Consider the following 24,240-nt stretch of genomic DNA (forward strand, 5'->3'; position numbering starts at 1 on the left):
TCACAAATATTTCATAGAAATCGACACTTTGAATAATCCAGCTGATGATGTGTCACATTAATTTGACTTGGCAAACAAGTAGGTAGTTGATGCGGACAACCAACCAGGTGAAGTAGACACTCACCCAACTCAACCATAGACACAGGCAGCTCAAGCAGGCAACCAAGCACCCCAACCAACCAAGCAGGCATCTCAAGCAAGTAACCAAGGAGCTCAAGTAGGCACCCAAGCAGCTGGAGCAAGCAACCAGGTAGCTCAAGCAAACAACCAAGTAGCTCAAGCTGCTCAAGCTAACAACCAACTAGCTCAAGCACACGTCCAAGCAGCTCAACCAAAAAACTTATTCAAAATTGAACTTGAAATGTTCTAATCTTCTTGACATCAATGACAAAATCTACAACACTTTCCAGAGAGGTCATGGATGTGGAGTTAGGCTTCAAATATTTCAAAATTGGTATGAATGTTGTCCTTCGTGCAAGCACAATTGATTTATACTTGCACAATGATCCCAAAAACAGTCTCTCATTAGAGAGAGAAACCTCATTATAGACTTTACCATCAGACAAAAAATTTATTAGACACCTAACAAAGCTTACCAAAAAAACGTTGATACATTAAATAGGGACATGCTGATCTAAAAGGTGTGTTGGTAGATCCACTACCTAGAAACTGGTAGGTTGGTGGATCCACAGCCTAAACGTGTAGGCTGGTCCTTAAATCCAAAAGTGGTCTGCCTATTTACATATGAAAAGGTTGACTAGGACTGCTATCTAATAATCTCATTTTTTGACATAGAACCAAAACAAGTTCATAACAATGTCTAAAAGGCATTAGTATTAAGATAAATTTCAAACTCTTTAAAAGGATAACCTTAGAAAATGCTGAACCCTTGTACTTAGAGATCTGGTGCTAAGGCAATAAAGATAATCAATTTTTATAAAGACAAGGAACTATTTCGTTACCAAAAGGGCATGTTATGGCAAAATGGTTTTTTCATCTACATACATACACACAGGCAACACATGTTACCTAATAGAATCATATTCTTGCCATAAAACAAAAAGTTTTGATAGCAATACCTATCTGTGAATGGCTTCATCCCAAAGCAATTCCAGTGATTTTCTTGCCTCTGTCTGGTGGTCTTATTTCATGTTTTTCTCTGTTAAACTGTTTTGGATTTACAACTTTACTGTTAAATGTTAACAATATATATAATGAGAGTTTTTTGAGTTGAAATCCTTGGCATCTAATTGCATGACCTCTTCCATGAATATCCATATGAAAGGCCATGATTGAAATAAACATAGAAATTTAGAATCTCTTTGAGTGATGTGATTTTAAATGGACTAAACATATGGTCTTGCTTTCTGAAATGTTCTGTATGGAAGTACCTCCAGCTGATTTGTAAACTGGTTGAATTCTCCACTCCACTGTTCTTCATCTATGGATATCTACTAAATCAGCACAAATGGACACTTCCATGAACCAATATCAGCTTTAAATGCTTAAGAAATCAGTTAGTTCACTGTCTTATGCTATCAAGCATGTCAAACTTAAAAGTACAGAAATCTGGAAAAGGATGCAAACCACATATGCAAAAATGAAAAGAAGATGAACACAAAGGTACACCCAGAAAAATCTGTAACTGAGAGAGAATTCCTGTACCTGAGCTCCAAACTTCTCATGCCACTTCTTTTCAGTCTTACAAGTAGATGAATGTCCCAAGTACTGCCTGGAAGTCATGGCAACACAGAAAATCAAATTCCAATCCTACAGTGTGCTTGCAACTACATGAAAACTCTGCTCTACAGCTTGCCACGACCTGCAATGGACATATAGGAAGAATCATACATGAGCCAGCCTTTGCACAAGGCATTCCAAGTGTTTTTATAACTTCAACAATCCTCATTGGGTGTGCTCCTTTGCACTTAATGTCTAGAAGGGGAAGAAACATCATTTGCAACCGTTGGTCTTCCCATAAGGACAAAAAGTGTGAAACTAACACTTCATGCAGACCAGCATTTCTGAAACTGCTAGGGAGTCTCCAAAATTGTAGGGTGGCTGTGAAATTGTCAGGGCGGATATGGATATGAAACCACTCCTGCGAAAGCACCAGGGCTATTGCAAAACTGCCCCCTGCTTAAACTGGCAGATTTGTCAACAACACCAAAATACTCTGTTTTCATCATTTGAACTGTTTCTTTGACTTCCCTTAGATGCTCTGGATCAACCCAAAGTATGCAATAGTGCTGAAAAATGTCTGGTTGTCTTCAAAACTGTTGTTAGCAATGTTTTTTGAGACTTCAAAGTCTTCTTACATCTTCTTGACTGAAAGTGATAACTACTGCCCTTTCAATCAAGATCCAATTTATGGATCACCAGCAAAACAAAGTTTTAACCCATATCAATCTCTCCAGCAATGCCTTTAAATTAGGATTATGGCTTGGTCATGACATCCAAACTCATTATCATGTATCAACTGTGCCATTATTTGATGATTTGGTAGAGTTCTTTCTGCCCTTCTCAATTAAATTTCGATGATAAATTTCATCCTTCTTTGGATCACCGAAGATGTGAATTTGAGCTTTATGGTCTTTTTAAAATAAAATAAAATAATGCCTGGTAAACTTTTTAACGTGACTGGCGACGCTGGCATGACACGCCCTCCAGCTCCACGTGAAACGCTTTTGACTCGGAGAAATGAACCGGTGAGGCCACAACTAGGGGACCTCATCCCCACACTTCACTTGTTCAAACCTGCGAGCACAACGGCCCAGTGAAGACACAAGGCCTGCAAGAACAATGGCCCAGCAGGGGTTTGAACCTTGGTGGCCACTTCACCAACGAAGTGTTTTAACCGCGACACTACATGTCCAAAGACAAAATTTTGAGCTTTATGGTCTTCAACATGAGTGGGTATACTCATTTTCTTTCGATGTCTTCTCCACAAGACCCAAAGAGTGATCTGATACCCCACTGTTATGCCCCAGACACGAACATACTTTTATAGCTATGCTAAAATTCTACAAATCTGAAGCTCTGATATCACTGTTAAGATTCTAAACCAATCCGTGCAATTAAACTAACCAAAAAGAGCAGTTATGCTTTTCAAAAGATCACACAGGGAATTCCGGAACTTTGAAATATTGTAGCTGAGACTTGCACTTGCAGTTATGGGAGAGAAGCTGATGAAAAACCCAAAGGAAGTCAAATCCTTTATTGAACATGAGCAAACATTGAAGAAAAAAACCGTGGACTTAAATGCATAGATACAATGACCTGAAATCATGCCATGCAACTTAAGAATTGATGTGACGGATTTAGCTTCAGCCACCAAAGCTTCACCAAAGAGAGCAGTTTTATCCACAAACTGAATATAGGTGAGTAGTGCAATGGTGCAATGTTTGGGAGCAAAGACAGAGTTCTGGAATATATATATATTCTGATTTTTATTGGTTGACAGCATGTTCTGAAATTTTTTCTTGTGAAACTCAAATTCGAATTAAAACCTTGTGACTTAGCTTTGCCATATGAAACTTCCATGTTGTTCCTTCTATGTATTCAACAATGTTTGGTAGGACCTGAAAAATTGAAAATCAATAAAGAGAGTTGATTAAAGAGAAAATTTGGGGAATGTTAGTGATGAGACTTTCCCAAGAAAATCTACCTCACTGTAATCATTAAAATATGCACTGGGGCCGTGTAATGTCCCCAATCGGGACTTACTCTAATTTGCCTTAGAATTCCCAAATAAGGTATGGATTATATTTAGGGATGTAAATTGTCAACTTTATATCTTGAATTAGAGCCTGCAACCACATTAGTTATCATTATGAAAGATGAATAGACATATAATCTAACAATGTTAAAATAGATTTCGAATCAATATTATAATTTTCATAATGATCATGTGGGATTCCCTTAAGGCTTTTCCCAACAACCTATCCATGTTATAAAGTACCACCTTGAGCCTATCCATCAAGCCCAGAATCACAGAGTGACACTCGCCATTTTGCCTCCCAGCCCCACTCAGGGTTACTGCTACTTGAATGGATTCTTATGCTACTTGTACTCCTTGTATGTACATTCTTCCCCCTATAATGGGACAGCTAATTGGTTATAAGCTTTAAAGGAATCTTCATCATCATCAATACATACATTCCTACTTCATTATTAATTTTGCATACATTAGGAGCAATAGAGTATCTGCATACATTCCTACCTCCTATCAAATGAAAGACAAATAACAAATCAGCCAATTAATTTTGCAATGCATTATACTTCATACCACAATATTTGATAAGTATATAAACTGCTGTTTAATGTATTGATTCTGAGTCTGCAAATTGTGGTTTTCTCGAATGCTTCTGATTCTCCTTCATCCATGATGATCCCTCGATATCTTTTCAGATCTGGATTGTTTGTTCTTTTCCAAATGGTTGCTTGGTTTAAGTATTTATTTCTGTATTGTTTGCTGCTTATTGGATTGAGTGCAGACTGTATTTAATGAGTTCTGATCCTCGTCTTTCCCCATTTAGATCTGCATATAACATGTTTATGCATCTGCAGTAATACTCAGGATTCTACCTTAGAATGGATTAATATATCTTTATAAATCTGTCTCCTCATCTGTGCTTTACTTCTGCTCTAAGTCTGCTATAGATGGAAGAGATATGCCATGAATTCCCCCTAAATGACCTTCAAATAATTTGTATTTATATGCCTCAAAAGCCAAGGGCTATGCCTCTTCAAGGAAGTCATCTAGCAAGGATTTGTTATTTTATTCCTTGTTAAAATTTTTACTTACCATGGTGTTGGTGTCTGTTTTATCATCTACCAAACATTAGGATAGGATAGGAGACCCGAAGGTATTCTATCCTCTCCTGAAAAATCACTACTGATTCCAAGGTCTATATGTGCGAACAAGCGACTTTAGTGGAATAGCTTCTTGGGTAGTGTATGCTGAAATTTTCAAGGGGGACTTACGTTTGACAAGTATTCTTTTAAATTGCTGAACTTAGATGGATTTAGCAATTTAGGCTCTTCTTTTTTTTGGGGGATTTTCTGGGATTTAGACTTTCAAAAGAAAGGGAAAAAGGGATAGAGTTCAGGAAGGCTAATCTAATCCTACGAATTCTGGAGACGGTATCAACTGGGTGCTCTTGAGAAACCAAACCTTGCTTCGCCACACTAGGGACAACTACACAAGGCTGGTGCAATCTTCAATGGGTTGTGCTTATGATCGAGATGTTGGGATGCACAGGGGATGGGCTCAGACTAACTTTGCACGGTGAGATGGAAATCATCCATACACCAAAAGTATGAGCGGAGATACACCATCAATTGACACTTATCAAATCCTTCCTTCGAATTAACAACAATGAAAGCAAATCTAAATTATTTCTAAGTGTTGAGGCAATTGAAACCATGCAAATCATTCAAATAATAGATATTACAAAGCAGCGCACATGCAATATATTATCTGGAAATGACCTTAAGCAACAATACATCAAAAAACCTCACACTCTCCAAATGAGAGGAGGTAGCCTTATATAGTTTTCAAAGATAAACGAACGGCCAAGATCAAACAGTGATCAAGGGCCCAGATTGAAGGCTATAAACCCTAATTAGGGTTTCCCAAAACTAACTACCCTCGACCAATTACATTTGGGACACTTGTCCTTCTTGCTAAATATGAACCATCAATGAAAATAGAAGGTTGTTGCATTGTGAAGTGTGCCCATCTAGAAGCTTCTGGATAAGTCAGGCTCATCGAACCTGGACATGCTGACTTGGAGCGATCTGATTGGTTGGAAAATGACGAGGCTCCACCTCAACGTGTTGAATGTCTTCCTTGAATTTTCCAGTTTGTGTCAAGAAATTGTCTAAGTATGGAAATTTGATTCTTTCTTGTCACCATTTAATTCTGCTTGAGAGCTTGTATTTTTCAATTCCTTCCGAAGATGAAATCCTTCAAGAAGTTGGAAGTTTATTTAACTTTTCCATATTTTCACCAAGTCTGAGAACTTTTCTTTCTTGATGCCTTGAGATTCTTTCAAGTGCGTCGAATTTGGAGGAGAAATCTCTTCGCGAAGTATTTCTCATACTTAGCCAAATTTTGTCCCTCTCTATGCTCGGACGAACCTTGCTTGTGGTCCCGTTTTCAATTCTGAAATTGGCTCGAAACTCCATTTGTGTTTTCTGTGATGATCCTGCCTTCAGTTGCCAATTTATGTTGCGTGGGAGGAGGGTTAAAAAGCTCTGGGTAACCCCTTGCAAATATGAAATGATGGGATCAAGTTGTTCAGGCATTTGCTGTGATCATGTCCTTCTTCTCGATACCTTGACATGCCTTCAACATTTCCCATACTTAGCCAAATTTTGGCTATCTTCATGCCTGGATGAACCTTGCCTGTGAACTCCAATTGCGATCTCTATGATGATCCCTCTTCTATTTCCTCTTTGAAGTATGCCCTTACTAGGCTCTTCGTCTGAAGTTTGGAGGCTCTCTTCCTTAGCTTGTCCAGCCAGGAATGATTAACGATGGCATCGTACTCCTCCAAGTGGTCCTGATATAGATTGTCTGCTTCGTCCTTAGCCTTATACATTGTGTTGTGATACTCTGGGATCCTGAAGGCCTCTCTGATGGCCTTATCACTGATGTTCGCCAATATCCTCCCATCAGGTGCGATGATGTCCTTGCTCGTGGGGTTGTAATGCTTGGCACACTCAACCACTAGTTCATTACACTGCATGGTGGGAAGGAAGCCAACAACATGTACAATACTGCTCTTCATCATCTTTCGTGCAATGATGGTAGGCACAAGGTTGTCCAGACCAAACATTCGCTTCTTGAACTCCCTCAGATTGATGTGTCCGCAGTTGGTATCGCCGACATTCTTCCATTTTGAAGTCATCCTTGGCTCTGGAGGAGCATCTTTATCTACCTGGAACTTCATGGTGTCTAAGACCTGCAGATGAATGATGAAAACTTTAAGTTAGAAAATTTCTGCAAAATTTCGAAAAAAATAACGGGGCCGCGAAATGGCTAAGTGTTGGAAAATTTTCCATTTTTCACTCTCATACTTAGCCACAAAAATTGAATTTTCACCTCCAGACCCTCAGCCTTGAGGCCGGTTGAAGTCACCATCAAGTGTTAAAACTTTTAAAAATTCTCATACTTAACCAAAAAAATATATATATTTTTTTTCAAAAAATTTTGAAAAAATATTTCCCAAGTTCTTGAAAATATTCAGAAAAATTCATAAATCTGCGTTATGAATCTGATTTCACCTTCGAATGTGCAGAAACAGGGCTAGAAATCTTCTCGAAAATATTCAGAAATTTTCAGCGAAGGTTAAATAATCTTCTCACGCCTTGATTGTCCTCCAAAAATCCGCGAAAAATCTGGTCTAAAGCGATTATCCAGCTTCCAAAAATGTCAAAATCCTTGTCCAGATGATCTTCGAACTGAACTTTTACGAAGCTTTCCTTAGTAATTTCGAAGTTGTTGATGTAATAATGAAGTTAAAAATGAAGTATTTGTAAGCAAGGTTAAATTCTCAAGTAGAAACCTTTAAAAAAATACTTCTAATTTCATCTCCAGTTCTTTCGGAAAGTTTTTGGTCATGTTTCCAATTTTGAAAATATCTTCCAAAAGTTTCTATTTTGGTTTATAAGTTCGAAATATTAATTAATCCTCCAATATTCTTCTCTGGAAACTTTCTATTTTGGTTGAGGTTGGAAAATATCTAACAATCCATGAATTTCCCTTTTTAGAAACTTTCCATTTTGACTTTCAAGTTCAAAATCTTTGTTAATCTTCCAATATTCCATTTTGAAAAACTTTCTATTTTGGTCTTCGAATTCGAAATTTTAGATAAGTTTTTTATGACATCATATTGATTGTGTTTGACTTTTCAATGCCCTGGTGAAATTTTTAAATTTTGAATTTCCAATTTTCTTGAATTTTGGCGCACTTTTGGATATTTTCCAAGGTATGGCGGACTTTAGCTAGAGCTCCTCCTTTGCCTCCATTATGGTGAAAATTTGGCTAAGGCATTGGGGCGGACTTTGACCCTTGTTCCCACATGACCTCCATCAAAGTGGGGCGGACTTTAGGCTTAGCTCCACCATGGTCTCTTCAAACATGGCAGACTTGGGAGTGAGCTCCTCCATGGCCTCCTTCATGGCCCCCTTCAACCTTGGCGGACTTGGGCCTTAGCACCCATGTGACCTCCATCAGCATGGCGGACTTGGAGCTTGGCACCTACATGGCCTCCTTAATGGCCCCCTTCAACCTTGGCGGACTTGGGGCTTAGCACCCACATGACCTCCTTAGGTGGGGTAGACTTGAGTGTTGACTCCTACATGGTGAAATTTTGGCTAAGGCATGGGGCGGACTTTGAAGGTCTCTCCTCATGGCTCTCCATCAAGGCGAAATTTTGGCTAAGGCATGGGGCAGACTTTGAAGGTCCCTCCTCATAGCTCTCTTTACCCTTGGCGGACTTTAAACTTGGCACCTCCTACCTTGCTCTCTTACTTTGGCGGACTTGGGAGAGGGCTCCTACATGACCTCTATCTTGGGCGCACTTTGGTGGCGGCTCCCATCTTGGGCGGACTTTGGTGGTCTCTCATCTTGGGCTGGCTTTGGTGGTGTCCCCAACTTGGGCGGACTTCTATCATCTCTCCCACCTTGGGCGGACTTTGGAGACACCTCCTTTGGCCTCTCTAAGCACTCTGGTGGTGTTCACACTTCGGAATCACATAACTTGCAAAAACTAACTTTCAATCATCAGGGCCTGAAATGCTCTGAACTGGACAAGGCTTGGTGAAACTGCAGCAAAAGGTCATAGGACACTAACAAAACCCTAGAAAGCAGGAAAAGAGAGGGTCCCCATTTGCAATGGGGCGATGTGTGAAAAAGGTCACAACACATGGGAAATCGGTTCTCTTGGAAATTGTATTTTATTTTGAAAACCCCTTATACTTGGTTGGCTTTCATAGTATCATTATATTTAATTCATTAATAATAACGACTCCTAATGAAGTCGGCTTTATTTCTTTGACATCAGCGCTGCATTTTGTGATTTATAAATATCTCCTTTGTTATGGCTGTTTAACATCGCTAATTGCTGTCTTATGATGACATTAATATAAGTCGCTGCCCTTTAAGTGATCACCTCTGCTTATTGCCATCCCTGCTATCTTGTCGGTCATTCTTAGTATAGAAAATCACGAAGTCTTAGGGTTAAGATGATTTTCTAGGGCATTGATATCTTTCTTATGGCGGGGCATGACAGGCTGGCCTTATGACATGTATAATTCTATCACTGAAGTGCTTTCCATAGTTCTATATTCAAAGACCATTAATTCCCTCTAAATGCTTATTCTAGCCCCTTCAAAGGTGAAACTGGCTTCCACGTATCATCTTATAATAACTGTAGTTTATTTTTGACTAGAACTACACAATTGTTTTGATACCATGAGTCCACCACTTATGTATTTTTTTTGGACTTCTCACTCTTTCTTCTAATGGAATCTCATTCAAGTTAATGAAATACTTTGTGAATACCCTATACCACAATATATTTCACTAATTGGCAAAAGGCATGTACCAGATTCATAATAGTGTGACTTTCATTATGAGACTTGAAATTTTGACACGTACGTCTGATTTCTTTCTTCTGGCATGAGACAAAAAGGTGTTATTGTATTTAAGTTCTTGTTGGTTGCTCAAGAATCAATGCAACTTGTCTCACTCATACTGATATATTTATAAGGCCTGAAATGTTAATGCCCAAAGCTTCTTTACACCTTTCCCATTTTAAGCAATTTCTCCACATAAAATTATAATCTAAAGAATTCCCAATTGTCTGCCTCAAATTACTGGTCAGTTTTTGTGCTCGTCCTGTTCAGGTGTCATACTATCTTAGACTAACATATGATCCTTCTTAGCTATCCATAGTATGCTGATTCTTATCAGGGAAATATTAAGCAACTGACAGTTGGGTGTCTTCAATGGTCCAATAAATGCTGGTTGTGTTTGTAATGGGGCTTAAATGGTGTCATTCTAATAGATGAATGTTGTGTTATATTAATTATCTGCAAATTGCAACAATTTTAGCTACAAAGTTTGCTGGACTGCAACATATTCTCTTAGGTACCCTTCTAGATACTTGTTAATAATCTTTGTTTATTTATTGGTTTAAGGGTGACAACTTGTTCTTAAGGTAAGGCATTACCAACCAATTTTCGATATGGGAGATGAGTATCAAGGGTCAGTGTATCAGTCTCCATATGCTGCTCTATCATCATCTTTATCATCTTTTATTTTTGTCCCAAAGTTTATCAAAATAATTAAAGAAATTGTTCTATCATTCAGGAAAACACTCCATTCCTCATTTGGAGATAGATTTCTTGTCAACGGTCTCTTGTCTTTTATCCTAGCATAAATCACAGTAGGAAGATGAGGAGCTTGCAGGCTTCATTGGTGGTGTTTAATTTTTCCAAATGTTTTTAATTTGAATGTGTGAAGGGAATCTTTTAGTGATAATTTCTATGTTTAATCTTTTTGCATTTGTTCTTAACTTTATGTATTCTTTTTGGCAGGTTACAGTGCAACTATATCTGCTCCTCATATGGTGAGTCTTCTATGATTTTGATGCTCTTATGCTAATTCTTCCTGGCAACTAATTCATGCTTTTTTTTTTGAGTTAACATGAGTGTCTTCTTCATCAGAATACCAATTGAGGCTTGGACTGAAATTTACTGATTTGGAAGATGGATTTCTGTATTAAACTACTCATAAAATATTGACCTATCTGAGATTCTGATGTGATAAGTTCTATGAGCATAATCACTATTTTACTGTCAGCATGAGATTTTGCTATCTTATCATGTTTATTTTATGTTCCTTACCTACCTCAAAATGTCTCTTCTACTTCTCGAACTAATATAGTTTTAAATGATGAACTATATGTTCTAGAATCTGTAGAAACTATTTTTTGTATCCTCAACTGCTTCTAGTCTGAACTTTTTTCTCGTCTTTTGGGTTATGCTAAACAGTCATTTCAATTCTATGTGCTTATACTCATTTCCAAGTGTCTTCTACTATTCCAATTTCTCAAGTCTTTATCTACTTTTAAGATGGACATTCTTCTTATCTCTGGTCCAGGCCACTTTTGATCTTGCAGAGGTCTTAGTTTGTTTAAATTTTTTAATCTGTAGCATGCAAAGTTGCACAAGCATACTATCTGGGTTTGTATTCCATTCAAGGATTTTTCTACTGAAGCTGTTTGTATAATTTTCCTGTGTACAATCCAACTCCTCAAAATAATTAAAGGCTAAGTTACTGAATTGGGTATGGGTATGGGTATGTGGATATGATACAATGGTATAGCAATTTTTTTGGAGGGACCCTGGGGGTGAACCTTGTGAGGAACCCAGGTGAACCCAAGGGGACCCAAGGGCTGTTAAAAAAAAACAGAAAAAAAGTTATTTTTTTTAGAATATTTTGATAAATGAAAAAAAAAGTCTACATACATAATTTTTCTCATGAGTGATAAAATTGTGAAAATGGCATGCATACTGAAGGTTTGTGTCGTTTCAAAGGCCTTAAGAAACTTGATTACAATAAGGGGGTGATGAGGAATTGAGTCTAACTCGTTGAGTGTGTTGACTTAAACATTTTTGTTGCACAACTTGCCCAAAAAAATCTTTAGATTAGGCGTCGTGTTCAATGGCTAGTGGAAGTGACATTGTGACTCATTGTGGTTCAAGTGAAATTGAACCAAATGTTAGAATTTGATGCTTTTGATGAAGATCAATATGAAGATTATTAAATATTTATTAAATATTGATTGTAATTTTCATTGTGTATTGACATTTAACAAATTATTAAATTATGAATTTGAGAGTATTTTCATTTTGCAAATTATGAGGTATTTAAATGTTTTTTTACTGGCAATATTGTTTATCATTGTTTTATATTATATTCTATTTTTTTTAATATATTTGTGGTTCCTGGGCGAACCCAGTGAAGAATCCGAATTGGACCCAAACATGAACTGTACCCACATGGGTAACGGGGTGGGGGTGGTGGTGGTTAGAGGAACCCAGTAACATAGCTTTTTTTGTGCAAGAAAATGAGGAGGGGCTATCCAAAGGGAGGAAATTAGCTCATGTAAATGTTGAGAGACTAGAGAAGAAGACTAATTTTGTGTCCCATATCATGTTCATCATGTAGGGGTAGTTAAGCAATCCAACAAAAAGCTATACATGGAGAAATGTCCAAAATGTCTCCTTAAGTTAAAATCAAAACGTTGTGGGAAGGAAGGCATCATGATGCAGAGGCATTCTGGTTTTGTCAAGGGGAGGAAATGCAACTTGAGTAAAACTAGAATGCCTCTGTAATGCTTTTGTTTCACAGAAAAGTCATAATATAGTGTCATTCTAGCATCTTTAAAACAAAATTTAACAGGATAATCAGTATTAATGGTTCAGCCTTTAGTTGACATAGAGTACCCATGCTGAAGGTGGTAACTTTGTTCCTTTCAAGAGGGTTTCAATATCAGCCAGCTCATTTGTGATGATTTTTGAAGGCAACGCTACACATAAAGATAATATTATCCGAAGAATTTTGTAGCATAGATTTGTATTGAGGCGGCAATATCCATGATTGTACTATATGGTACATGGTATTTTAGCCCTCTTGGTGAATTTACTTCTCAAAAATCTTAAATGTAAGCTTTGTTGATTTAATGTTTTTGATACGAGACAATTAATCTTTATAGACATAAAGTCATACATGTCCAAGGGTCAAATTGATATTGTGAAACCTCTTTTCTTTCCTATGTTTCAATAGGTTCTTTTTATGTCAACCTTGATTTAACATCACAAGCAATCCTTCCACCATCCCTTCTACTGGAGGTTGTAACTATATCCTGTAAGCTTATGTTCACATCCATAGAGTTCCAACATTGGTGGCTAAAATGGTGGTGTTATTTGGCAGTCAACTCTAGTCCAAAGTGTGTCAACGAATTTGTTGCAGAAAACTAGCCAAATAAAAAACTAAAAGGAGGATGTTCATGACAAAACAAGGAGTATGTTAATGACAAAAAGAAGGATGAGTTGACTAAGGTTTGAAAGAAGCAGGAGCAAAAAAACGAAGAAGAAACCATATTTGTTCAAACAGCTTTACACGCACAAAACAGAGGAGATAAATGGTATGTTGATAGTGGTTGTTCAAGACACATGCCAGGTGACGAGTAAATTTCTTATTCTTGAACAAGTGAATGAAGGGACAGTGAAATTCGAAGACAATACTAAGCCAAATATAAAAGGAAAAGCGACTCTTATTCTGGATAATGGAAAAGCAAAAATCGAGAATGTCCTAGCTTTTGTTCATTTGTTGGTATTGTGTTCCCAGGAGATCTCTTATTACTGTGTCGAGGGCAGCATTGTATGTCTTTTTATCTTTGTAATCTGCCAAATGACAACAGACGTTATCGAATCTAATAAGGTTGCTTTCTGATTTATTATCAAATTTGCTTTGGCCAAGGGGGAGTAACTGGAAAAGCATAATCTTATCCCCAGCCAAAGTTGTATGAGGCCGTATACCGGCAAAAGAAGAGATCTGGTAGTCATTGTCATAACTCATCATAGGATCCGGCAAGTTGTTGCGAAAATCGAGGATATAGAAGACAGCTCATGTGCATTTAATGCGAAACCCTGATGAAAGAATATAAGGACAGCGACTCGCTTAATTGTTCTTACCTCAATATAAAAGCATTCAAGAGTTGTTAAGGCGATCAAGGCAACCAAGTGATCCTAGGGTTTCTCCGGCAAGATTCCATCAAGGTCAACAATCTGCAGAATCAGTAATCATGGCTGCCCCCATAGTTGTTGATGTTGCTTCCAAGCCCCGACCCGTATTCACAAAGACACCCTATGTGGCAATTCAGACTGTAATGTCCACACTTCTCTAGCTGCTAATCAGATGCATAGATTTGCCTAACACCCATCTCCGCAGGCAAATTCATAGTGTAGGGGGATGACCGGTTAGCCAAAGAGGACCAATACGTAGTCAAATTTTGCTTTGGTGAACCATTTATAATAAAACTTTATAATCTTATGTTATAAAGTTACTTTTTCTTAATAAAAAGTAACTTATAAGTTACTTTATGATTTAATAAGTAACTTTATTTAAGAAAGTTACATGGCACTTTTCCCTAGGTGATAAATTCATTTTAAAAAGTGGTCAAATTTTAGTGATGAGCCAACCCTCATAGCTGAGCGCTCCTTGGAGAAAAAGAAGATGCCAATGGAATCTTGCCATTTAGGGTTGCGTAGGGTGTGGGAAGCATATAGCAACCTTGGTGTGGCATATTGTGACATTCGACTATTATTATTTTTGAAACTTTCAGCTCCGCAAACCTGCAATCGGCAGCTACAGAAAAGGCACAGGGGTTGAGAATGTTACCTCTCAATTCTGGACCGGTTGGATGCAAACCCAGCCATTCATAGATCTTTGGCGTTAAGGAAGAAGCATAGATTAGGCCATTTTGGGTCAAATTCTGGGTATTCACAGTCTGCAACAGCAATTACAAGGTTGAATTCTCTGATCTGGGCAGTCTACAGGGTATTTGCAGCAAGCACAGTCATTCAATCAGCAAGCTGTACTCTTCCAGACAGAGCCGTACCACCCCACCTTGCTTGGAGACCATTAAAAATAATATAGTGGGTTTTAATCCATCTAATTGCTTCTAAAATCATTGTTGGATGTTAGTTTGAACTTTGAATAAATACATGATCTCTTCAGCAGTATTGGAGCAATTGTGGGCTACATGAACAATTTATTGGGAAAAGGCTAAGTTGCCGGTACGGGTACGTGGGTACGGCAATTTTTTTTTTTTTTTGGGGGGGGGGCTGGGTACGTATGGGTACATCCGTACAAAAAAATGTAAAAATCATAAATATATGCATATATGCAGTCTAATAAGTAGAAACAAAAATTAAATTTAGAATCTCACATATCATCCATATGCTAAACAAAACTTGGAACTATCATATATGATTCATATAACTATAACAAAATTACAAATTTACTTTAAGTCTATTCTAATATGAAATATCCATTTGTCAAACTTTGAATGTTATGATGGATATCGAATTCATTGTTCATTGGTTCAACAATAAAATAACACAACTAATAATCAGCAATAGCATCATATGGGTCACTAGGAAGATCAAGATCAACATCATCATTGACATTAGATGATGTAGGTAGAGTACTGGAACCACATGCAGCCTCACTGCCACTTGCACTAGCAGCAAATTGGCTATCAGACTCCCCAGAAAGTAAAGATTGTGTGGCAGCTGAAAAATCCAAATCAGTTCGCTCTGGATCTACATCCCAAAACTTTGTGCTCCCTTCCTTGTACTCATTTTGTTTATGAGTAAGAATGCGCAAGTTTGAATGCACATAAACGAGCTCTTCCGCCTTACTTGCTGCCAGTTGGTTGCGTTTCACTGAGTGGATAAAGGAGTATGTGCTCCAATTTCGCTCATATGAAGAGGAACTAGCAACCTATTGAATAATTGACACAAAGTGAGACGGTGACAATTATAAAATAGTAAAAAATATAAATTTAGAGAGCAATAAAAATTAAGAAACTTATTGCGATAAAACTTTGATTGCAAGAGTTTGAAGGTTTGGTGATGTATGGCCATTGAGGTACCACCAAGCATGAGAATCCTTTTTATACTTGTCACGGAGAGCGGAAACACTTTGACCATTGGAGGCTACAAAATCAGCAAACTCACTTGTCATTAAATCCTCCATTTTAGAATTGGTGAAGAGTTTAGTAAGTGCTGTCCTACACACTTCACTGACTTCTGAATCTCTATATGGTGGTACCCTTGATGGCTTAGCAAGCATTTCATCACTATAAAATTTGGGAGTCAAAGCAAATGCAAGAAGATGTAGTGGGGTGGTCATTTTGTTCCACCGCTCAACACAAATTGACTGAACCTCTTTGAAGAAAGTTTCTTCGGGATCTTGCTCTTTTGCATTGATGATGGCTTTCATTTTCTCAATCATCGAGTCAATGCCATCATATACCTCTCCCAAACATGGGTGATCCATGTCAGTATAACGGATCATACTCATGATGGGCTCAGTGAAACTCATGATGGGCTCAGTGAAACTCAAAAGATATTCCACTTGATCCCACCAAGTGTCATCTAGGATCATGCGCTTTACATTTGTTGCCCTTTCAGTATTGGATTGCCTCCATAGGGACCAACTTTGACTAATTACCATGCTAGCAAGTGGCTATCGCACCTTCACAAGTCACCTCAAGACGATTGTGTTGGATGCAAATTGAGTCTCGACAACCTATTCAAAAATTAAAAATAAAAATTAGAATACAAAGAAGACATGATTAAAAAAATAAAAATTAATGATTACCAAAGTGAAATGTAGATTTTAAAAATTGAAGTGTTTCAATTACCTTTAGCAACTCCAACTGTGAAAATGATCTGAAAATGGCCTGTGACATGTTATGGTTTGTGATGAACATTTGTATCTCTTCAGCCTCAACATAAATTTGTTTGATCCAATGTATTTTCCTGCCTATCTTTTGTAGCATGAGGTTGAGAGAGTGGACAGCACAAGGTGTCCAAAATATGTGTTCAAACGTTGTCTCAATCAACATACCTGCAACTCTACAATTCTTTGCATTGTCCATTATTACTTGGACAACATTTTGAGGTCCCTCATCTTGAATGCATTGTATAAGGATGTTAGCAATAAATTGTGCATCCTTCACCTGTCCCTCACAATCCACAGCTTTCAGAAACATTGCCCCTTTAGGGCACATTGCAATTACGTTAATTAATGGCCGATTTTTGGTATCCTTCCATACATCTGAAATGATGGACACCCCTGTTTGTTTCCATGAATTTCTAATGGGTGCCAATGCATTGTCTATGTTTTTTACCTCCTTTGCTAGTAAGGTGCTATGCACCTTCTCATAACCCGGCCCTGTGTACCCTTGTGGAGCCTCATTTACCTTTCTCAACATATCCTGCCAATATGGTGATTGTACCACATTAAATGACAAACCGTTTGCATATAGACATCTTCCAACGGATTGATCTGCAATCTCTCTAGCATCATTCTTAAATGCTCTCTCTAATGGTCCCCTGCTTCTCTTCACAATAACATGTTCTTCACTAATTGGGTCCAAGAATGGGTGGCTCTGTACCACGATATCAGGAAAATCGCTATAAGATGGAGAAGTAGGGGGCCTCTTTGATCTACTTCCTCTTCCTGTCAACAAAGGATGGTTTGAGGCATGACCAACTCTTGCATCTGCTTCCTCTTGCTCTCTAACATATCTTGCTATTTCTTGAGGTGACATCCCATTTCCATCCTTTCCTAGACATGGTTTGAGTCGAAAATTGGCTAAGATTGGTTAAGATTCTAGCTTGGAATCTTTCACAGACTGATCCCAGTGGAGCATTCTCAAAAATTCCGATTGGGGTTGTTCTGGCGGAAGATGTTAGGTCTTTCATTCACGTCAAGCTGGAAGAATTTGTTCATCATGGTAAAATGCTAGATCTTTGGACCAAGCAAATTGCTGATCAATGTGGCCAGGTCTAAGTGACTCTGGCGAAATTCCTGGACTGAAGTCGGCCAAAAATAAGGTTGTTACGGAGTTAACTTGTGCCACATCCGACAAGTGTTCTCTAGCAATTGACAATGTCAGGATTCCGACAATTAAGTATCTATTTATGATGGTCAGAAACAAAATTTATTTCACAAACAGAGAGAATTCCATTTCAGCTACTACAATACACATGGCTTATGAGATGACGGAGTTAAATAAGGATTTCGAACTCTACGAAATCTTGCGTCAGCAATTCTTGGAGAATTTTGTTCAGTGTAGAGAGAAGAAACAATTATTCAAATTCAGAAGCCTAGCTCTGTGTATCTTGTTCTACTTCATGGAAGCTTTACCCGGTCGTAGTAGGGTTTTTTGGTCATCAGATTGCAGACAAGCTCCGAGGATTTATTAATGAAAAGACCAGAGAAGAAGAGTTTGCAACTTTCTTTGCCATCTTTCAAATGAACATGCATAATAGAGACAAAATTCGGAAGGGAATTGTAGCCAAATACAAAAAGGATATCACATTTGTAATCACAACTGATAAATGCTACATGGAAGTTGTGGTGCCCAGAAAAATCTAGGCTCCACCATTTGGATATGAAGTTCCTTCTGATACACTTGGTGGTGCAGCCAAAGTTCTCTTGGAAAGTCCGGTAGATGAATCCCAAGAACATTTTGGGACTGCTGATGAAAATTCCTTGTAGGCTCGGATGGAACTCACCGAGGACCGTGAAAAGACACTGAAAAAGGTCATTCAAGAATCTCTTGACAAGGCCAATTTGACTTAAGAAGAAATTTCGAAAGTTAGGCGATCTGGAAGGCTTGGTACATTCGGAACAGCCAAGGCTTCTCAAACAAAGCTTCTCTCTTCAAGCTCTCCAAAGAAGAAAATTGAAATCAAAAGGAAAACCATCGTCTTGGAGTCTGAGGAAGAAGAAGAACCTGAGCAGTACCGGTACATCCAAAGGGAAGAAGACCAAGCCACAACTCGATGTAGAAAGTCTGTGTGAATCCCTTGCTCAAGGTAGAAGTCCAAGAGAGGTAGCTAATTTGTTTACTAAAGCCTCTGTTGAAGATCATAATACCATGATTAAAGCTTTTATAATGTATTGTGTAAAATTTGAAGCTGCAATTGATGAATATAGAAACATTGTTCCAAAAGAATTGTATGAGGACTTAATGAGAGTTAGGCAAATCTCTGGAGGAGAGGAACAAACCATTAAAGACCATGTACTTGAAGTTGTCGGTTCAACTCTGTCTCTGAAAAATAAGGCCATCTTATTGGGAGTGTGCAAAGCTGAGTTGAGAACCAAGAAAAATTTAGATGATCTCATGCTTGGTGTACCCAATGCTAAAGAGAAGGTTCAGAAAGAAATTTTGGATACGGTTATGTCTATTGCAAAGAACAGTGGTCTTTTCTTCTCTGATTCCGGTATCACCATTGGCATATCTGAGGATGTGCATATTACTGTTTCTGAAGACAAAGATGAGATGATCCCTCAACTAGTCATGTTAATAATCCAATGGATGTGAATGATGTGTCTGCTATGGAAAATCTTGTAGATAATATTATGAGTAGTAAGGTTGTTCCCAGAACGTCTGAAGTCCCTCTGGTCAACTTTGGGTCCGACAAGGGCATAGAAGTTGTAGGTTCCTCTGATAACCAAGTATTCGACAAGGATGAGAGGAACACTGTATGCAATGTACCATTAGAAGTGAAGATAGATATCCCAACAAAAGAGTCCAGTGTACAGGTATCCATAATTGGTACCAATCCCGGTTCATCCGAAGGTGTCTAGAAAAAGATATTTTCTGCTCCTTTGATTCTTCCACCTGTTACATCTTCTATGCAATCAATTGACTTCTCTAATGTTGATCAGATGCAAAAACCTGAGATTGGAGAAGCGTTCATTTCCTCTGCTAGGCAAGACTTCAGTAAAGGTAACAAGATTGTTGAAGATCTTTTGGTAGTACTGAATGCTGCTATCCTTGAGTGTCAATTAGATCCGGACACTCCCAGTGCAGAAAAATGCAAAATATTGATCAATTCCTTGGGTAGTCAGGCTGTAACAATCAGAAAGAAATATGAAAAGGACTTAGCTGATGACAGAGAAAAGCTTCTGTAGGAAATCAAGTCCAAATGTGAATCAGCTTATCAACATCTTTCTTAGCTTATCTCTAAAAGTCAGTCTTATTTGGAGAACGGTGATATATTGTTTGCTTTTAGTCTTTAGTGGCCGGATGCCAGTCGAAGCATCAAAGATGAAATGAATATCATTGAAGACAATATCTGGTAGGCATAGGTAAACTTCAAGTTATCTAAGGATTTATGTGGCTCCAGAAGGTCAAAGATTGAGGAACTGCATGACATATTATGAGCTGCAACAACAAAGAGACAATATCGTCATCTCCTTAGGTAAGCTAGGAGATCTGAGCAACGAAAGTATCTCTTTCATGAATAGGGCTCTTTCTCATGCTTCTCAGTTATCTTACACTGATCCTGGTTTCATTTCTGAAGAAGAGCAACTACTTGCATCCCTATTGGCTCGAATCGAATTTTTGACAGAAGCAATCTTTCATTGGGACTCGCACAAAGACACTTGGACCGCTCATGCCTAGAATATCAAGCAGTCCTCCGGAAGATAGTAACTGTTCTCGTCAGGGGGAGTTCATATTTTTGACTTTGCTTACCCTTTGTCATTGTTGTCAAAGGGGGAGTAGTAGGAGTAATTGAACTAGTAGTTAATTACTCTCATCTATTTTATGCAAAGACTATTGATACTTCTGTTAGTATTTCCTGTTATTATTTTAGCAAACTTTCTCTATATGACCTATATTGCCATCAATGACAAAGGGGGAGATTGTTGGCCCATTTGTCATTGTTGTCATTGATGTCGTTTGGCATTTATGTATGTTATCCGATTCGGAAAGTTTGCTTCTTTATCTTATCATTTATGCATAGTTTTGGGTCCGGTATTTTGTGTTAGTGGAAGATGTTTTTCGTTTCGGTCTTATCCAAACATAATAGTTGCACATGCTTCTAGATCCACTCCTATCTGGATACGTTGAGATGCGAATCTCTCCAGTTTGTAGCTAATAGCCAACACTGCATGGAGACACCCAATTGCTGTAGCGTGTGGTTAAGTCCGATCTCATCCATTCCGGTTGAGCCGACTTGAGAATCAAATGATGCGGATATATATTATCAAGGGTATCATGTGCTAGATGCATGGTTGTTGAAAAACAACTATTTTGGTGTACTATATGCGAAAAGACTGGTTATGTTTTTTGTGCAAGTTCGGTACAGCGAATTTGTGAGATAGTTTATGTGCTTCAAGGGAACTGTATTCTATGCATATGTTAGATGCAATCACAACAGTTCAAATTTTGTATACTTTGTAATTTGGCTTTAAGCCTTCTTTTGTATATTGGACAAAGAGTTCAAACCGGCAGTGAGCCAAACCGGTAGTGAGCCACCTGTTTTTGTACCGTTAACCGGTTGCATATTACTCTATTCTTGGGAGTATCATCTCTTTGTGGTTTTTCCCATATTGGGTTTTTCATGTACAAATCTGGTGTTGTGTTATATCTCCATTTTTGTTTACTGCATTTGAATTATGTTATGTGATTGGTTAATTAGAAGTTTAAATAAGTTCCAAGGGAATACTGATTGACCCCTCCCCTCTCAGTATTTTGGTTATTCAACAACACCATGTTCATTCATCCATACAAAATTGTGTAATGTCCCCCTATTGGGTCTTTAATTGCCCCAAAATTCTCAAATGAGGTATGGAATATGTAAATTGTCTACTTAATAACTTGATTTAGAGCTTGCAACCAGGTTAGTTATTATTATGAAAGATGAATAAACATATAATCCAACAATGTTAAAAATATAATTCTAATCATCATTATAATATTCATAATATACATGTGGGATTTGTTGTGATGTTTTCACACATCGGCTCATTGCAAATGGGGATAGACCCCCACTTTTTTGCTTGTAGGTTAGTTCTTTTGCTTAGTTTGCTTTGCTTGGCGATAATTTTGGTATCGTTAACCTTTTGCTTGTGAGGGGATGCAATGTCTTTGTTGTTAGGATTTGATCAAGTCGGGCAGTCTAGCATTAGTCAAGTCCCCCTCTAGACTAGTTTGGAGTCTTTGTAGCTCTAAGTGCTTAAGTGATAGGTGAGGTTCAAGGTAGTCATTAGATGATGCTTCATAGTGTGACCTCTAGGTTAAGTCAAGGTGAGTCTTAGGTGTGATGAGCAGTCAAGTGAGCAAGTGGACATCTTCAGGTTAGAGCATAGAAGCGAGGATCAATCAAGGAGTGATGATCAATCAACTGAGACAAAGGTCTTGATGATGATGTTAAATGGAACTGGCAATGAGTGAATCTACCCCTCAAATCCTCCAAATTTGCAAGCAAAGGCGTTGAAATGATCAACTCAGGCAAGCAATGAAGTGGTCAACTCAAAGTGCAAGTCATGAGATTTTTCCTTGACTTCCTCAAATCTCTGGCCTAGATGACATTTTTTCTCGACTTCTTCAAATCCCTGACCTAGATGAAATTTTTTCCTAACTTCCTCAAATCCCTGACCTAGATGATATTTTTCCCTGACTTCCTCAAATCCTCGACCTAGATCAGATTTCTCCTTCACTGGCCAAAATCCACGACCTAGATCAGATTTTTCCTTCACTGGCCAAAATCCATGGCCTTGATCAGATTTTTCCTTCACTGGCCAAAATCCACAGCCTTCATCACAATTTTCCATCACTTGATAAAATCCACAACTTCTTGGTGAAGTGTAGCAATTTGTCCACCACTTGGTAGAATCCACTATCAGACTTCAAAATGTTAAGAATCTCAGACTTAAAACCCCAATCAGACTTGAAGTGAGTGAAATCAGACATGGGAACATAAATTAGAACATCATTTCAGCCCCATTAGGAATGCATATAAGATTAGAAAGTTTGAAAGATGTGTGAAATCGGTATATAGCAGGTATATTTGATGGTATCTTGTTTGTTTTGGCAGGTGATTAAGGAAGAAAGTGAAGGAGCCAGCTGCAAGCAACATCAAGGTAGGGATGCACTTCGAGGGAAAGACTTCACCAAAGCTCTCTCTACGTCACTTCAGCAAGAGAGAATGCATCTCAAAGTTAGGCCACATGAGGATTCAACACCAACTTGAAAGTGGATATGAAGAGGACAACAAGGCAGAGGTGGATTACATTTATCCTTCAAAGAAGAAAGATCTGACCGTCATCAAGACTTTTAAGAATATAAGAGGTAGTTGCAAGAATCAAGTTATACAAGGAGGATCAAGCATTGACGATGAGGAGGAAGTTGGACAATCTTGAATTTCCTCTATAAATCCAAGAATTGTTGCTAGTACACCAAGAGAGTAATCCAAGATGTCAAGTGAAGGGATTCGGGATCAAGGATAGGTGAAGGTAATCAAATTAAATAAGATGATGCAATTTGGGAATATCTCGCACCATCATCACCACAGGCGCTTGGAAATGTTGAGTATCAAGAGATATTGCTCGAATCGCAAACTCTTCCTTGTGATGAGTTACAAGGAGCAAGTAGCTGTGGTGGCGCTTAGTCATCACCAACCCAATCACATCATTCCAAGTTAGGGCGTCCAGATTCAATGCACTTGACTCATCCAACGAGGAGGATAACTACCATATGTGGAGGCACAAAGTTTGATGTACCTAACCTCATCATTCATTCGTCAACATTCAAAGAATGACATGTGTCCTAAAGAAATGCAATTTTATCATTGGTCAACAATTAAATGTTATGTAATGGGTATAACAAACCCTAATTAGGGTTTGTATCTTTCAATCTTGGCCATTGATTTGGATTTGATCCAGGCCATTCATTTGTAATGAGCTCTCTATAAAAGGCTCAGGCTCCTCATTTGTAAAGGTTAATAGTTGGTTAAGAGTTGGGAGACAAATAATTAGATTAGAGGTAGAGTAGGAGGAAAAGGTAGAAATTGTTGCCAAGCATGTAAATAAACATACTTTTCATTGAATTTATGGTGAATGGTGGTGTTTCTTTTGCATATTGTATGCTTTCTTGTTATATCCTCATGTTAGATGAAGTTCATTGATTGTGATGTAGTAATGTGTGGATGTTGATAATTCCTTGGTTCATACTATTTGTGGTTGGATGATTTTCAATTACAGTGCATAGTTAGCTTGAACATCAAAATGTGCTAACTTCAATTGTGGATATGTTTGTTGAAGTTGCGCCAATGTATTGGGTATTTGGATGAACATTCACGATATGAAACCTTTCATCTACATTGGAAGATTGCATCAGTTTTGTCTAGTTGTTGGCAACATGGCGAAGCAAAGCTCAGTTTAAGGAATGTGTCCATCCAAGCATGATCAAGTGCTATCATTGATCTTAGGAATAGATTAGATTTCTCTAAACCCTGTTACCCCTATTTTTGCACATGTTTAATTTTTCCGTAATTTCCTTTTCAAGCAAAAATAGAGTACATTAATGCCATCCCGATGTTGTTTCGTTATAAATCCCTCTTGTT

The 24,240-nt window shown here is 38.1% G+C and overlaps 1 protein-coding gene across 2 annotated transcripts in view; it reads left to right on the forward strand.

Annotated features, from left to right (window-relative positions):
- Positions 1-24,240, forward strand: part of LOC131035120 (protein-L-isoaspartate O-methyltransferase) — a 122,168-nt gene that overhangs the window by 30,594 nt on the left and 67,334 nt on the right. For both annotated transcript variants that reach the window (XM_057966759.2, XM_057966760.2), the window contains exon 3: positions 10,612-10,643. In XM_057966759.2, coding sequence (XP_057822742.1) covers positions 10,612-10,643 — 32 coding nt within the window. The remainder of the gene's footprint in view (positions 1-10,611; positions 10,644-24,240) is intronic.

The sequence above is a fragment of the Cryptomeria japonica genome, chromosome 6 (assembly GCF_030272615.1).
Source record: "Cryptomeria japonica chromosome 6, Sugi_1.0, whole genome shotgun sequence".
Classification (NCBI taxonomy): domain Eukaryota; kingdom Viridiplantae; phylum Streptophyta; class Pinopsida; order Cupressales; family Cupressaceae; genus Cryptomeria; species Cryptomeria japonica.